This window comes from Agaricus bisporus (assembly GCF_000300575.1).
Source record: "Agaricus bisporus var. bisporus H97 unplaced genomic scaffold AGABI2scaffold_7, whole genome shotgun sequence".
Taxonomy (NCBI): Eukaryota; Fungi; Basidiomycota; class Agaricomycetes; order Agaricales; family Agaricaceae; genus Agaricus; species Agaricus bisporus.
Window position 1 is genome coordinate 145,214 of NW_006267370.1, and position 16,961 is coordinate 162,174.

At 45.3% G+C, this 16,961-nt stretch overlaps 6 protein-coding genes across 6 annotated transcripts; 5 read left to right on the plus strand and 1 right to left on the minus strand.

The window, feature by feature from the left end:
* Positions 1 to 682: 682 nt before the first annotated feature.
* On the plus strand, positions 683 to 3,219 carry AGABI2DRAFT_54171 (hypothetical protein; the record flags this gene model as incomplete). Its single annotated transcript, XM_006462274.1, has 3 exons — positions 683 to 880; positions 2,677 to 2,847; positions 2,926 to 3,219. Coding segments are annotated over 3 exons (663 nt in total), but the record flags the coding sequence as incomplete, so codon positions are not given.
* A 96-nt stretch (positions 3,220 to 3,315) lies between these two features.
* On the plus strand, positions 3,316 to 3,603 carry AGABI2DRAFT_56620 (hypothetical protein; the record flags this gene model as incomplete). Its single annotated transcript, XM_006462275.1, has 1 exon — positions 3,316 to 3,603. A coding segment is annotated over one exon (288 nt), but the record flags the coding sequence as incomplete, so codon positions are not given.
* A 735-nt stretch (positions 3,604 to 4,338) lies between these two features.
* Positions 4,339 to 4,953, plus strand: AGABI2DRAFT_72723 (hypothetical protein; the record flags this gene model as incomplete). Its single annotated transcript, XM_006462276.1, has 1 exon — positions 4,339 to 4,953. A coding segment is annotated over one exon (615 nt), but the record flags the coding sequence as incomplete, so codon positions are not given.
* Positions 4,954 to 5,046: 93 nt separating this feature from the next.
* Positions 5,047 to 9,643, plus strand: AGABI2DRAFT_72580 (hypothetical protein; the record flags this gene model as incomplete). The annotated part of the gene is made up of 2 exons (XM_006462277.1): positions 5,047 to 5,530; positions 7,995 to 9,643. The coding sequence occupies 2 exons, from the start codon at positions 5,047 to 5,049 to the stop codon at positions 9,641 to 9,643; spliced, it is 2,133 nt and encodes a 710-aa protein (XP_006462340.1).
* Positions 9,644 to 10,239: 596 nt separating this feature from the next.
* AGABI2DRAFT_119204 (hypothetical protein) lies at positions 10,240 to 12,648 on the minus strand (the record flags this gene model as incomplete). The annotated part of the gene is made up of 8 exons (XM_006462278.1): positions 10,240 to 10,429; positions 10,478 to 10,761; positions 10,824 to 11,523; positions 11,855 to 12,044; positions 12,098 to 12,344; positions 12,408 to 12,452; positions 12,496 to 12,552; positions 12,601 to 12,648. 8 exons carry the CDS (start codon positions 12,646 to 12,648, stop codon positions 10,240 to 10,242), a joined length of 1,761 nt encoding a protein of 586 aa, XP_006462341.1.
* A 3,123-nt stretch (positions 12,649 to 15,771) lies between these two features.
* On the plus strand, positions 15,772 to 16,662 carry AGABI2DRAFT_143960 (hypothetical protein; the record flags this gene model as incomplete). Its single annotated transcript, XM_006462279.1, has 4 exons — positions 15,772 to 15,862; positions 16,013 to 16,154; positions 16,187 to 16,302; positions 16,352 to 16,662. The coding sequence occupies 4 exons, from the start codon at positions 15,772 to 15,774 to the stop codon at positions 16,660 to 16,662; spliced, it is 660 nt and encodes a 219-aa protein (XP_006462342.1).
* Positions 16,663 to 16,961: the final 299 nt, after the last annotated feature.

Below are 16,961 nucleotides of genomic sequence, written 5' to 3' on the forward strand. Positions count from 1 at the left end.
TTATGTTTGATTTTCGCTCTGGTCTCGATCGAGTGTTCCGGTATTAGGATAAGTTGTATTGCCTGACTGTTTGGTTTGTCCCGGGGCTGCTTATTATAATATCTCTTTTTTGTTTGTGTTTGTGTTTTGTCTGGACTGTTAGCGCTTGACCAAGTCGCGCTGGATACGTAGATAGAATACTGTAGTTCTGGGCCTCTGTAACTGGCGAGTAGTAGAAAGCCGCGGGAACATGTCGTGACACCCAATGTACGAGTTATATTGAAATATATGACATTGATTACAAAAAAAAAAAAAAAAAAAAAAAAATCACACAGCATCAAACGTGCAAGGATCGATGACATCCAGGCGAGAGATGAGAAATGAGATTTGGTCGCTGGTAAAGGCCAGGGGCGCACCCACCTGGTTTATAACGTTTTCGCCCGCCGATGCAAAACATCCTCTAAGTCTGTATTATGCTGGTAATGAGGAGAGTTTTTATCCTACAATTTTGCCGTCCTCCGAACGCAATAAACTGATGTCTGAGAACCCTGCCGCTGCTGCCAAATGTTTTAATTTCCTTGTAAATATCTTCATAAAGCACATTTTGGGTGTTGAAAGTGACCACGAGGGTTTTTATGGTAAAACGTCAGCATAGTATGCTACAGTGGAGCAGCAAGGCCGTTTGTCACTGCATCTCCACGCGCTTGTCTGGGTCGACGGGACACTGTCGCCTCAAGAGATCTGTGATCGCATTGTTAACAACGATCACATTTTTGAGACCAAACTGGTAGAGTATCTACAAGCACGTTGTCAAGGAGAGTTCATGACAGGTACCTTTCAGACCGTCTTTGATAAATTCGGAACTTCCGAGAATACTATCAACAACGTTCATCAGCAAAATGTCATTTTTCTTAATTCTACTTGGAATTACTTAATGACAGGTTAAGACTATAAAGAAGGTTCAGGAGTCCAAGAACACCCTTGTTACTTAAATGGTTCTTAGAAATATAGCTCAAAGATAAGAATAAGAAAACAAAGAACCATAAAAAATTTAAAGTAGCTGACCTTGTCAACAAATAAATTCATGTTTATCTCAAGGGAAAAAAAGAAGAAAACCAAGGATCAAAGGATGTTTAAAAGAACTAGAATCTTTCACCAGAAGCTTAAGTTAAATCAAGATCATCAACTTTTTCGAGTGTAGACAATTTTATGTTCACTATAAAATATGTTTAGAGAGACATTACATTATATGCTCTGTTCTACTGCCTGTAAAATTCGGGAAAAATCACAACAAATCTTAGAATATTAAAAAAACATAAGTTTATATATAAGCTTTTGTCGAAAACATACCCGTTATGGAGATATCAAGATTCCATCATGGGGGGGGGGGGGGGGGGGTCATTGTCAACTGCAGATAGACTCGTCGTAGAGCCTGCTCTACTAACCGGAAAATTCTGGAAAAATCACGACAAATCTTAGAATATTAAAAGAACATAAGGTTATATGTATGTTTTAGTCGGAAAACATACCGGTTTTGGAGATATAGAAAAACATGACAAGAATGTCATGTTTTATACTGGTTCCTGCGCCGAATTTCATGTTTTAAGAATGCAAATATATGTACTCAAGGTCCAGGAATTTGAATCTGGTTTTAGATTTACTATCCGATCAATATTAGAGGAGCTATAGCGCAATTATGTGTTTATTATATGTTAAATGTGCCATATCTCGATAGGCCTTCATCCAACAAAGAATCTGATTGGATATTTGGACTCCCCGACCTCGAAACTATAGGAATACACTTTTAGATCATTAAAATCCATGCAGAAATGACCCGAAAATATATCCTACCTATGATTTGAGGAACTTTGACTCGAAAATCCCAAGTCCAGCAGTCACATGATGTCATGTGACATGTTGAACTTCTGTTTCGAGCATGACCGTTGATCCTTCCTCATCACCACCATCATTCCTCCCCTCCCCTCCCTCCCCTTCCCTCCTCATTGCTCTCCTAGGCTTATATTCAAGTGAGTAACTTCCCTTCCCTTCCCTAGCTCTCTCCCAGCTAATTCTAAGCTGGTTTAGGACGCTTTTTTGCCTATTTAGGACGCTTTTTTGGGGGATTTTTGGAGGCTTATTTAGGGGGATACTTGGGGAGATATTTGAGGGGATACTTGGGGGATATTTGAGGGGATATTTGGAAGGATTTTGGGGATTCTTTGGTTACTGGTGAGTGCTCTCTATCTCTGTATGTTTTCATACTCATTTCTTACTTGTAGACTATTCCTTTTTTCATCATCACTCCCTCATCATCACTCCCTCATCTTCCCATCTCATCCTTTTGTATAGATTGTATCCAATGTATTCTATTTACTATGCTAATATAATCACTTTGTTGACTTATTCACTTTTAAGCTTCTTATTATTGTCTTAGTTGACCTTGAGTGTCTTAATTATGTACTTGAGTGACTTTAATATGACTTTTGACTAATCTATCTTTATGTCAATATTTTTATATCTATGAGAAAGACATCAACTAAGTACAGTTTAAGTGACTTTTAAGTCATTTCCAAGAACCTTAAGATACACAGGCCTAAGTATCATTAAGAAGATTCAGAAAGGTATCTGTTCTTAATTGTTTCTTAATGACCAATTAAGAACAATTAAGAAAAAATCTTTTTTGCTGATGTTAGAGAGGACCCTACTTTAACACTCCCGACACCTCCTCCGGTTTCGTGTAATAACGGACATGACTGCTCCGTTACTGACTGCGAAAACTGCCAAGCTTTGCGGCATTGGCACATGGCATTCCGCGAAACTGTTGATGCCATACTGCTAAAATCAAACATGCATGGCTGCAGGTCATCTGTGGATAAACTGAAGGCATTGAACGAAGCCAATGCTCAGGGCCATACTGGTCTTGTTTCTTTCGCAGGAAACGGAAAGTTCTTTGGTTGTATGAACAAATACGGGGAATGCACTGCTAGGTTTCCCAGAGATGTATTTCCTGAAACCGTCGTCGACCGCACAGACGGTAGAATTGAGCTGAGAAAACGAGAACCTATGATGAACACATTTTCCACGTTACTTACATATGTGCTTAGGTGCAATTTAGATGTTACATGTATATTAACAGGTACAGCAGTCAAGGCACTTGTGGCGTATATAACTGATTATATATCGAAGGCGGGCTTGAATACCCATCATGTTTTCAAAGCTGCCTATGATGTCTTGATCAAAAACACAGAAGCAGCTGAATCATCAACACAAGAGGGTGATACCTCTAGCCATGCTCGTAAACTGATTTTGAAGATGGTGAACTCATTAGCTGCGAAAATGGAGATTGGTAGCCCTATGGCCTGCATGTACCTGCTTGGATTTCCGGACCACTACACAAACATCACTTTCGTCGCGTTCTGGTGGCAGACATTCGTCAATGAAACATGGCACGCTGACCGAACATTGGAACAAAGTGGCTCACAAGAGAATAGAGATAACATACTGTTGTACCGAACAGAGGATGGAATTACGGGTCTCAACATGTCCGACGATTACAAATATAGACCGGTCCAATACGAGGCTGTTTCTGTGTACACATGGGTACAGTGTGCAAAAAGATACAAAATCAGAGAATCGGCTCCTCTCCCACCATCGCATAGGCAATTTACTGTCGGCCACCCTTTGAGAGACTCCCATCAAGTATTATACGACAACTCCAAGACGATTAACGTAGTACCAAATTTTGTAGGAGGCGCCCTCCCACGAAAGGACCAGGGTGATCCTGACTACTTCGCTTGTGTAATGTTGACTTTGTTCAAACCTTGGAGAAGACCTGAAGATCTGAAACCGGCGAGTGATCGGTCCTGGTCCGCAGAATTGGAGTCATACGAGTTCCCAAGCCAGCATCAATGAACAATGGATCATTTCAACTTGGCGTATGAATGCCTCGACGCTCGCGACGATTATCAAGCCACTCGCAGAAAACGTGCAACTGGGAATCAGGCCACATCAGATGAGGGACCTACAGACGTGGAACTCGACGTTGTTGATAACGGAATCAATACAAATTTTGACGATGACGACTTTGCGCCAGAAGACAACACAATGTTTAATCCCCTTGTAACGGAGATAGACGACGCAATACGTGCTGTAGGCTGGGTTACTGTACCGGAGCCAATAAACGTGTCAGCGGTTTCTGACATGAGTCGCATGTCCGTCTCATACAGCCCCTTTGAACAAGCTGTTGATTGGAAGGAACTGGTCTGAATGAAGCGGCAGGAAATTCTGACAGCGAGACAGGCTCAACGAGATCGTACTAGCCTAATCAATGACAGTAATCTGCCGGATGGACAGTCGTCGATGGTAACCAATTCTTTGTTGCTGTTGGCCCCTTCGTATTTTCAGGAGAACTACAGACCACCTCGTGTTTCTGATAGAGTCATTGCATCTCAAACCATCGCGGATTATGGCCTCAATACAGAACAAAAAAGAGCATTTTCTATTGTAGCCAATCACTCTACGTCGGTAGCACCTAAACAACTGTTGATGTATCTGGGAGGCATGGGTGGCACTGGGAAGACACAGGTTTTACGAGCATTGAAAGCGTTTTTCGCTTCAAGAGGTCAAGGTCACCGTCTTGTTGCAACTGCGCCAACCGGATCCACGTCGTCGCTGTTAGGAGGTTCGACTTACCATTACTTGCTTGGTATAAATCAACGTAAATCAGATAATGACTCAAACCTCCGATCGTTGTCTTTAAGTGTAGCAAGAGACCGTATAAGGGGCATTGACTACATTTTCTTGGATGAAGTGTCAATGGTCGCTTGTCATGAACTATGTTCTATCAGTAAGAAGTTGGCAGAGATCAATAACATCCACGACTTGCCCTTCGGTGGCGTAAACTTCATCTTTTCGGGTGATTTTGCACAACTACCGCCAGTGTCAAGCAACCCATTGTATGGTCAAATGCCATCGATATCCGCTAGACTCGATCAAAGGTCAATCAATACGGCACTAGGACTGTTTTACTGGCATCAAGTAATGACAGTCGTCATACTGAAACAGAACATGCGGCAAATAAACTCGGGATCAGCGGATGCATTATTTAGGACCGCGTTACAGAATATGAGAACAGCTTCCTGTACAGCACAGGACATATCATTTCTGAAATCGCGAATCGTTAACACTTCTGCGGATACATACATCGCCCATAACCCTGTTTACCGCAAGGCTTCAATCATAGTTGCCAGAAATTTACAGAAAGATCGTTTAAATGACCTTGGGGTGCTATGTTTCGCATCGGACACAAATACTGTGCTGGCTGACTTCTATTCTCTGGATAGAGAAGTTTGTTCAACATCGGGCAGGAGAAACGTTCGGCATATGCCCGCAAAATCTATGCAAAGATATCTCTGGAACACTTACGCAACTAATACCGGCATGATTCCAGGTAAACTCCGGTTGTGTTATGGGTTACCCGTTCTCATCAAACATAATATTGCTACAGAACCAACGCTCCTTGACCTCTTACCACTACCTTCCTCTTTTGGAAGTCTCAGTGCTAGTCGTCTAGTAGTAGCAATACATCGTCCGCTATGCCCCGCAAAGCTAAGCAACAGTCTACCCCGGCCCCCACGCCACACCCGTATCGTCCCCCGTCTCAGGCGCCGTCACCGCCCGCCAACCCTACCGCCACTCGCCTCACTGTCTCCGACATTGAGGTACTACTCGACCCAAAGTACCAAGGTCAAATCACGCTCCCCACCTTCGGGTATGACTCGCAGGAGAACAGAGCAATCATGGACGCTGTCCGCAACCGGGGCATCGCCCCTGCGGTCGCCATCGCCAACGCTGAAGCTAGTGCGCTAGCTAAAGGTAATGTCAAAGGGCCATCTGGCCAAGTTTCTGGGATAGGAGCAGCCCCGCCGGCTGTCAACACTCCGCCCAGTGTCCCTCCTCCTCCCCCTCGTGTGCCGACGCCTCTGCCGCCGGTGCCCACTCGTCCCCCTTCCCCTCCTCGCGCACCGTTGCCTTCGGCTTCGGTGCTTTCCTAGAAGCGCCCCATCTCGCCGGGGTCTTCTTCTTCCGGTCCCTCTGTCACTGCCGTCTCGGTATGCGACAGTGACGACTCATCTATGGCTATCGAATACGAGGATGCCACAACCCCCCGTCCTGCTTCTCCTGAAGATGAGGAGCAATTGGACAGCAAAGAATCCGTCGAGGCCGTTATAACTCTCATTATCAACGCTATCGACATTTTTGAGGCATTGTCTACGATATCAGTCGCATCCATACAGTATTCACGGAGAAAATCCCCACTCTCCATTGTATCCTCCTCCCAGCAGTTGAAGCGCCTGCCTCCGCAGTTGACGCACCTGCTCCTCATGTAAATCCGCGGGACGCACAGCCACCCGCTGAATCAGCCAACTCTAAGCCGCCAAAGAAGAAGGTCCGGGTCGATCCGGCTCCCTCCTCTGACGTCACCCCTCCGGCAACGGCCCCACTCATGGAAGTGGATGAGCCGGCCGCTCCACTCTCAGCGGCTGGGAAGGCGCCCACAAAACCCCTTCCCCCACCAAGTTTGAAGCACGCGCCTGCCCCTGCTAGCGCTCCCCCGTTTCGTTCCGCGCTCCTTCGGCGCCTCGCAAGAGACGACAAGGCAAGCACACTGCACACGGCGCTTCGCGCCGTGCCATTATCCTGACACCGCCCGCTGACTCCCCGGTTACGGCGGCTTCCTTCACTCCCGAGGTTATTAATAGCCTCAATCAGCTTCTCAAGAAGGACGTCAAGTCTGACGTCGTTCTCACACATGCCTCGGTTGAAGGCAACGGCATTTGTATTGCTGCCTCCCGCGTCCCCTCCCCTGCCAAAATTTCCTTCGTGCTCAAGCACGTTCGGCGCATTTTCCCGAGTCCGAATATCCCCATCGGCCACTCCCCTATCACGTCGACGTCTTATTTGAAGATTGTCGATATCCCTCACGTGCCTGCTTCCTCCAAGGAGTGGGCGCTCAAACAACATGAGGCGTTCACTAACGCTCTCAATAAATCCCCGGTCGGCGCTTCACTGGCCAAACTCATCAAACACAAGCCGCGCTTCATGCGCGCCTCGCCTCACTCTGACTCATGCTGGGCATGGGTCGACATTCACGACACAGTGTCGGGCTCTAACGCTCGGCTCTACATTTCTAAGTTCATCTCTGTTGGTGGAGTGAACTGTCAGATCAAGGGTGCTCGCCCTCATTCCGGCTCCGTTCACTGTCGGCCATCATTCAGACCAGTGTCGCACCAAGTGCGCGCGCTGCCCACTCTGCTCCGGCCCCCACACAGAGGCCAACCATTTCAATTGCGTCGACGCTAAACGCGCCGACGTGCGCCAATGCGCAAACTGTACCGCGGCTAAACGCCCAGCAGACAAGCACTCACATTCCTCGACGGATGCTAAGGTGTGCCTGTTTTGGAAAGATAGGTTCGATCGTGCTTGGCTTAAACGCCAGTTCCCCGCGCGTTCGACTTAAGGTGGACAGACAGCCGTCACCGTGTTGGGTCGGTGGATTCTGAAGGAGAACTGGGAAGGTTGTGTAGCAGTTTAGGAGGGAGAAAGGTAGTGGTGAGGAAACAATTTTCTGAGGATTTAAAGTTACTTCGAGTATGCCTCAATTTTTCACTTTCATATTTGATATGTTTGATTCCGCTTGGGACTGCGAGTGCTCTTGTGTTCCGATATTATGTAGGATGTATTGCCTGACTGCTTGGTTTTATCCCGGGGCCTCTTACGTATGTATCAATGTCTCGATTCGTTTTTGTTTTGTTTCTTTTTCCTTTTTTCTCGATAGCGCTTGACCAAGTCGCGCTGGATACGTTTGCGTAGAATACTGTTGATTAGGGCCTCTGTAAACTGGCGAGTGTAGTAAGCCGTGGGAACGTGTCGTGACACCCGATGTACAGGTAGTATTGAAATATACTATATTGATTACAAAAAAACAAAAAAAAAAAAAAAAAATATTGCTACAGAACTGTGTGTTACAAACGGCCAAGAGGCAGAGGTCGTAGGTTGGCGGTCAGAAACAATGCATCATGGCTTGCCAGTGCTGGACGTCGTCTTCGTCAAGCTGGTCAACCCGCCGATGCCAGTCATTCTGGGCACTCTACCAGTCAACGTTGTTCCAATCACGCCTATAAACTCTGTTTTCTCTTGCACTATAGCAGATACAGACACTAGAGTTACGGTTGACCGATATCAAATACCTATATTACCCAACTTTGCAATGACCGATTTCGCGTCTCAAGGAAAGACTAGAACCCCAAATGTCGTTGATTTAACTCATTGTCGGAGCCACCAATCGTTCTACACTTGCCTATCTCGCGGGACATCCGCGGCTTCAACTGTGATCCTGAAAGACTTCAAAACCCGCCACATTACTGAAGGTGCCACGGGCTGGCTGTGGCAAGAATTACGAGCACTGGATATATTGGACGAAATAACAAAACGTAGATATGAAGGAAAGTTATCAGCTACCGTAGCAGGGACTTTCCGAGTACCTCTCATACGGTCTTTTCGAAAGTCGATTCCGTTGCGTGATCTCCAGGCAATGGGGTCCATAGAAGATCTTCAAACAGTGGATAACAACCTCTTATCTGGCATGGGGCAGGTCATTCCTTCGAGGCTTGATACACAATTGCCAGACCCGACGGATCACTCTTCTATCCTTGAAACCTCTAACAATATAGATGATAGTCGTACGACGAACAATAACCTACACCGTGTTCGACAAATTGTCCCTTTCGACATCGACGTACAAAGACCTCTCGTACAGACCTCTGGATTGTCTTGGGTGGAAACGCCTCATTGGGGTACGGTGTGGGATTCGACCAATAACAGTTGCGCTTACGACACCTTGTTGAGCATGTTGTTCAACATGTGGAATGAAACAAAGACTGGTAATGGATCGGCGTGGCCTCTCAACGGTCCCCCACTATTCAATAGGCTCATAGGTGATCTCGAGCACGTAGGTTCTCCATTGGACCTGGTCGATGTACGAGACGCCTTCCGTCTGACCTGTCACACGCTCAACCCCAATGAGTTTCAATGGGGACCTTATTTGACAGATATATTCGCCGTTCTAGGTGTTTTGTGCAGTTCGCCGGTTTGTGGGGAGATATTTCAAGCATGTCCGTCATGTGGATGTAGAACAGGCGGGAAATCCGTCTCACTTTCTCATCTGGTGTGTCCTATGTTATGCATGGAGACGAATCGCGATAAACTGTGGATATCTCAAGCGCTGCTTTGCTCGTATCTTCCTGAATTCGATGCATTGTGTCGCAATTGCTCGGTCAATGACCACCAGTGTAGATATCCCCTCAACGTGGAAATAGCACACTATCCCTCTGTATTGTTTGTAGATACATCTTCACCCAAGGTTGTTATGGATTTATCATTCGATGTAGGTCTTGTTCGATACAAACTGCGAGGCATTATCTATCACGGTAACGCCCATTTCACTGCCCGATTTCTGTTGAAAGAGAACGAATGGTGGTATCATGATGACATCACATCAGGCAGCTATTGTGTATTGGATTCAGTGGCGTCGAATGCCTTGGATTTAAGTACCGTAGACAGCACAGGGGCTACAGCTGCCGTGGCACTGTATGTCAGACAATGAAAAGCAAGCATTGTCAGGTTATCCTCTCCACGATGATTAATGTATATATATAAATGAAACTTGTGCAATTGAAAATAAATAAAAATCGATATAACCAATATACTTCGGGACAAATTATGGAAGAACTAATAAAAAGTAGCAAGCTCGCTTGTCCTGATCTCCTTCACCTTTACAAATTTGTACCTACCTGCTGCCGATCCCAACTCGCAAAGTGCAGCAGAGTGATTAACGATGTTATGGACACAGCCCTGGTCTTTTCCTTTTGACAATACGACCACGAGCTGATGTTTTTTGGTAGGAGGTACATACAAAAGAAAGGGGTAGTAGAAGTCCCGATCTTCTCCCGCGCCTCCTTTTACCGTAGATTGCAAATACACCTGCACCTTGTTACCACTTACGCCCTTAATGAAGCCCGTTCTCCCGTGGTACTCGGGCTCGTGCCAGTCATCGGTTACTGTGACTGCAATTCTCCGTAGTTTTGTCATATGCACCTGTGCAATTCGAATCCAGTGTCCATCCGCTACGGAAAAGTGGTCAATAGATGTAACTGAATGCCTGATACCCAACTTACGAAGGTATGGTAAAACCCCAGGAGGTCAACTACCTTCTCCTTCTTCGTGCGACCATACTATGTCTCCTGAAGCCTGCATTTCCTCGATATCTGCAGTCGGTGTAGACGGCCGTTGTGGTGAAGATACCGGATTCTGAAGTGGAACACTCAAGTTTGTGGTGACTAAATCGTATGTCTCCTCGCTTTCTATATGATACATTCGTTGATCATCAATGCTAACACGACTGAGTTTTCCTGTCAACTATCATTGAAGGATCACTCACAGAATGAAGTACAATTCGAGCACGTGACGTTGAGCTGTCTGAACTCCGGTAACACTAAACGTGTCTAGTTTGATATCGGCGACACCGTCACCATTGATATATTGTATAATACCGCTGTATCCTTTGAAGGGGTCTGTTTGTAGAATAACATTCGAGGACACGTATCTTTGGAGGCTTGTTTGCCTTTGGTTCGGAATCTTCTTGGAGACAGGCCTTGGCTTCGCAAATGAGAGATCGTGCAGTACCTCTTGAACATCGCCTGCAGAAACGACAATTTCGTATACCTATAAGGTTTGTATGGTAAGCACTCTAAAAAATTGATAACACAGCTATCATTATACGTCACCTCTGGCTTTATAGATTGTATGGTAATCGTATCACAGCCGTTGTCTGTGGAAACAACGTAACCTTGAGCACCCTTTCTCTCCCCGGTGTTAACAAGAACGTGGTCACCCAGAGCAAACGAACGAGTAACAGACTCTATCGGTACCTCCAACAATCCATCGAACACTGTATTCGGGAGTATCACACTGAGATGATGCAAATGAACGTCCTCCACGGTCCCGACCATGCCTCGAAACACGCCATCCAATACACGGACTTTATCAGAACGTCTGAGTGATCTATTTTCCAGGACCTTCATTGAAGTATGAAGGTCGGAAACAGATACCGCAACACAATTGTTGAACAGGATATATTTGGCTCGGGAAGCACGATCGACGGGTGTATAATGTCCTTGCGGCAAGTCCTTGAGCACGACATAACCAGCTCTGTCATACTGGTGGTTACGAAAAACATGACCCACTACGTCAACTCCGTCGGATGCAAAGACGGTTGTGACTGATTTGCGACCAAATGTGTTTGCACATTTTACTGGATTGAAAAGTGCTTGAGATGGCCGTTGTTCCCTTTTTCGCCTTTTCGCCGCTTTGACGTAGTGCAACCTGGGTACAGCTACAACGTCCACAGTGTTACGTTGACCATGAACTCCCGAGACGAAACCAAGTCGTTTTTGTAGGGTGCTCGAGACAATCGCACCCAACGCCCTATTGTCAAACTGTCAGACACTGGAACGCTCCTCAAGAATTCAATAGCAGTCTCATGGTCGACTGGCTCTTCGTCGATTCCGCTTGTACGCACACCCGCTATGCCTTTGCATATGAATCTTACGTCCTCAAGCGTCATGGCTTCTACAAAAATACGACCTTGCATATGTGACTGGAAAAACGTGGAACGGGGAGCATTGTGGTTAATGCAGTATCCTTCTTGACATCTACGAAGGATACGAAACACTGCAACTGCTTCTACCCCGACCTATAAATGATATCAGTCTCATACTTTGAAATCCGTTGTTTTCTTACGGATACTGGTACCTACCACGTTCGCCAAGCCAACAAAGACGGCGTCGAAATCACTTCCTGCCTTCCAGAATGTTTTTCTACGTATTTTGCCATCAACGAGTCAATGAAATCGGGATCCGCTTCCATGGCATCTGAAAGATTCATAGGAGGCACAATGTCCGGCTGTGCACAGTTTACTTCTCTGTCTGCGTCGTCGATGAAAGCAGCTGTAAGAGTTCACGTTAATAATGTTACGCCTGTAAAGACGTCGGCAACATACCATCACTTTCTTCATCACTTTCGTCGCTGCTTACATTCACAGCAGCCTCAATGTCCAGAAACATATTGACATCCACCTTCTTTCGCTTGTTTGCCCTCTTACTGTCTGAGCTAGCACTGTTGGATACAATTCCATGGCTAGGTCCATCAGCAGGTGCCGCAGGAATCATGTCGTTGTCGTCTGGATCATACATCCAAGTCATCTCCGAAGCATCCTTCAGTGTTCCATCCGCATTAACTGCTTCGCCCTGCTAATCCAGCGTGAGCAACAAGTAGGACTGTACAGAGACCAAAACTCACTGGGATCGTACCACCACATCATAACTCAGAGCCCGTAGCACGCGACGGCTCATCTCCTGCTGTTAATACTACCGTCTCATCGTCATCGGGATCGTGTACCCAGATTATTTCCGAGGCATCCTTGAGCGATCCATCTGCGTTGACCGCGTCACCTCGCTATAGGCACGTCAGTATGTAGAATGACTTTGTCTGCGGTCGGCTCACAGGTGTTGGCACAGAGCTTGTATTCGGCACCTGCAGGCTTCTTGACATCTCTCTTGGTTAATTTCAAACGTACTATCTGCGGTCAACAAAAGTTCCTGAACCATCGTCATCCAATGTATTCAGGGCTAATAATCTTTTGTCACGTGAGGATGTTTGATGGGCATTCCACTACGAGTGATTAGTGTGAGTACAGAGTCTAATATAAAAGCTATTGAAATTTTACGCGATACAGTGGTCGATGAGGAACCGCACGCCGTGGTACTATAACCGTCTCCTCTTCCACCTAAAAATTTCTGGCATCATTGGCTCCATGAAGCTGTACTCATTCCTTCCTTGACCCAACTACCTCGCAACCTCCATCCCCGTGCCTCCGATGCCAGACACTCATGTAGTGAATCTAGCAACGAGCCTGTACCCGTTAAGAGGTCTAATAAATCACCCAGTCTATAGCTTTCCGATGTCTTGAAAATTTGTAATATTTACTTGTTATTTACATTGTATCAATAGCAGAGAAAGAGGCGATGTACAAATAAAGGTAAACAAATATATGATATATGCCGAACAAATTTAGGGCAGGTGGTTTTATACGTACAGACAAATACTGTTTCGGTGTCATGTGCACCCAAAAAAGGACTCGTATCTGCCGGGCACAGCTGCGGCCCACAACCACAAGTGATGGTGGTGATGAAGAAGAATCAACGTTGTGCTCGAAACAGAAGTTCAACATGTCACATGACATCATGTGACTGCTGGACTTGGGATTTTCGAGTCAAAGTTCCTCAAATCATAGGTAGGAGATATTTTCGGGTCATTTCTGCATAGAATTTGATGATCTAAAAGTGCATTCCTATATCTTCGAGGTCGGGGAGTTTGAATATCTAATTAGATTCTTTATTGGATGAAAGCCTATTGAGATATGGCACATTTAACATATGATAAACACAAGATTGCGCTATAGCTCCTCAAATATTGATCGGATAATAGATCTAAAACCAGATTCGAATTCCTGAGCCTTGAATACATATAGTTACACTTTTAAAACATGAAAATCGGCACAGGAACCAGTAGAAAACATGGCATTCTTGTTATGTTTTTCTGTATCTCCATAACTGGTATGTTTTCCGACAAAAGCATACATATAACCTTATGTTCTTTTAATATTCTAAGATTTGTCGTGATTTTTCTGAAATTTTACAGGCAGTAGAACAGAGCATATAATGTAATGTCTCTCTAAACATATTTTATAGTGAACATAAAATTGTTTACACTCGAAAAAGTTGATGATCTTGATTTAACTCTAAGCTTCTGTTGAAAGATTCTAGTTCTTTTAAACATCCTTTGATTTGTTGACAAGGTCAGCTACTTTTAATTTTTTATGGTTCTTTGTTTTCTTATTCTTATCTTTGAGCTATATTACTAAGAACCATTTAAGTAACAAGGGTGTTCTTGGACTCCTGAAACTTCTTTATAGTCTTAACCTGTCATTAAGTAATTCCAAGTAGAATTAAGAAAAATGATGTTTTGCTGATGAGGTAAAGTGTGATGAGTGATATGTCACGATGCTTGATGATGTCAGTACGCAACTTTGGATTAAATATTTCCAAATGTTTGTGAGTATATATAAGCACCCGTGGATGCTCATCAACCAGTCACAACCTCTATATTTAAATAAGATACATGTACTTATGTAAACATTATGCAAATATTACCATATATTGGATTTCCATAATACATGTGTACTAAGTAAAACATATGCAAAAAATGTATTCAATAATGTTAATTTTATACATTTTGTTTGCATACAGTTTAGATATGTTTTACATAATGCACATGTATTATTTAAATTCTATTTACGGTAATGTTTGCATAATGTTTTAATAATACATATTTATTATTCAAATATTGAGGTTGTGAGTTCCATTACACTGGGCCGGAGCAACAATAAGACACATGTCTTATTGAATTAATATTGAATAAATATCAAGCATTGAATCCAAATAAGTCAGCGGAACTATTGTGACCGTAATGTGACTAATATCACAATACGTGAATAATTGTATACTTGTCTTATTGAGTAAGTATCAAAGACTTATCAAGCACCTTTGTAAACAAATAATTTCAAAATTTGATTATAATAATGCACCTGAATTATTGAAGCCCTATCTTGATCATTTATTTGAAACTACTTCAATAAATCCGCTGACTTATTGAATATATATCCGAAGTGTTTTTAAAAAATTTCTAACCAATTATACCGGAAACTGCATCAATAAGCCAGCTGTCTTATTGAAGCCTAGTTGTGACTAAAGTCACAGCATGCAAAAAATTTGATGAAGTCGAGGGGCCGAGCAATCGCCTGATTCTACTGCGAATCAAAAATCACATCAACCTTTTGAATCGTGAATCGTGAGTCGGCTGTGCTATTTGTCTATTGATTCTACCGGAAATAAGCAATTGTTGATTGGTCCATTCACTCACCGGGTTGAAATCATCTAGGCGGCGTGGACTTGGATAACCAATTCAGGCCAGAAATTGTGCTGGAAATGGAATTAGTGCCAATTATTCGTGCCAGTCACTCCTGTGATTCTCTTGAGTAGAAAATTCGAAGCAGTCAACTTCGAAACGGTGGTTAAGTGGTGAATTCTCGGGGACGAAAACTGAATGGGAGCTTTGAGCTAGTCGAAATTGAAGGCTGGAAATAGCTGGCGGAAATCAAAGTCTTGGACAGTCGATTGGCTGAGCTTGCTGTTCACATGATTCTAGCACATGCGGTGGTTGACAGAAGCGAACTTTTACCCTGGACAATTCTGCGCTGAGATATTGTGCGCCAAAATTGTGCCTGGCTACCCGTGAGTTTTTGGTGAGGTAGGATTTGATGAATTCAGCGAACGCACGCATGATGCCAGGGATGGAGCCGGTCGATCCTGAGGGAAACAGATCCACGGTGTTAGAATGGAGCTCAATTGCTAGCAAATTGAAGCCCATGGGGCTGAGAATCGACCTTCATGCTGTTAAGAAAATGCGGTGAGCAGTGCCCCACCTACGCTGGGAATAAAGGCGCTGGCTTTTTGCCCAAGAGCAACCAGATAGCCCTCAGTAAAAAATGCCCCAGCTATCAAGTCAGGTCACCGATTGGAGCATAAGCAGAGGAAGGGTGACTGCTGGGTCTGCATGACGGAAAAGGGGGCCAGCTGGTTTCTTGCTGGTGAACAAGAAAACGATTCCATGGATTCAGCAGAAAAGCTGGTCGGCAATGCGTCGGGTGAGCGTTTGGTGATTCAAGTGAAAGATGGTCAGCGGCGGCGATCCTTTTGCTACCACTGGCAAGCGCCGTCAGGAGTTTTCAGCAGGTGGGACACTGTTAAAGCGAAGTGTTGGGGGAGAAACAGCGGGGGATGATGCGCCGGTAAAGAAACTCGGCGGGATGACAGCGGACGGCATTGGAAATCTGGCAAAGCTGAGTCGCTGAATGGAAATGGCACTGATTACCAGCCTGAGGGTAGGCTGAGAAACCCACAGATTGATGGTCCCCAGTTCCGAGCCCCGACACTGAAGTGAGCGTCGAGAATCATTGGAAACATGTAAGCCAAACAGCGGTCAACACGGCTGCCCCTGCGCTCTTGCATTCATTCCTCCACCCCCATCCCATACGCCATCCAGCAGCGGACAGCATGGTGGAAGAAGACAGGTCAGGGGTCAAAGGTAAGCACCCCACGCGCTGTGTGAGCCCGCCACTGACCTTTGCCGGAAGAGCAATCCGCCAATCGCAGCATGAGGGATCAGCTCAAAGCACGCAAACCAAGGACTAGAGCAAAAGCCGCAGGAGGTCGAGCAGCATCTCCGTGCCGTGGAATGAACAAAAGCAGCGGGTTTTTCGCCGGCAAGTGGGAGAAGGAGGATACGAGCTCTGACAGCAGCACCAAAGGCTGGGACAGCAATGCATTGGGGGTGGAGGACAATGGCAGCGAGAGCAATGCGGATGAAGCCCAAGGAGTGGGCAACTTTGAGGATGGGGGTGGGACCAATGACGATGGCTATGAGGCGGGCGATGAGGCAGATTGATGGGTGAGTCACAGCACTGCCATTCCCTGAGGACGACAGCTAGATGCCCCATGCGCTTCACCCGAAAATTTGACCCCGGGTCCTTCAGATAGAATTTAGCCCATGTTAGAACCAATGAATGTGTTAGCTGAGTGCTGCTTATCAGCGACTTTCTGCAGTAACCAGCAGGTGCACCCTGTATGTATCGCAAAATTTGGCCCCACTGCCGCCAATTCGTCTGATTTGAGGGTTCCTGCCATGTCAGGAGCTTCCGGACATTCAGCTACTCTGCCGGCTTAAATGAGAGCCATTCCTTTGCG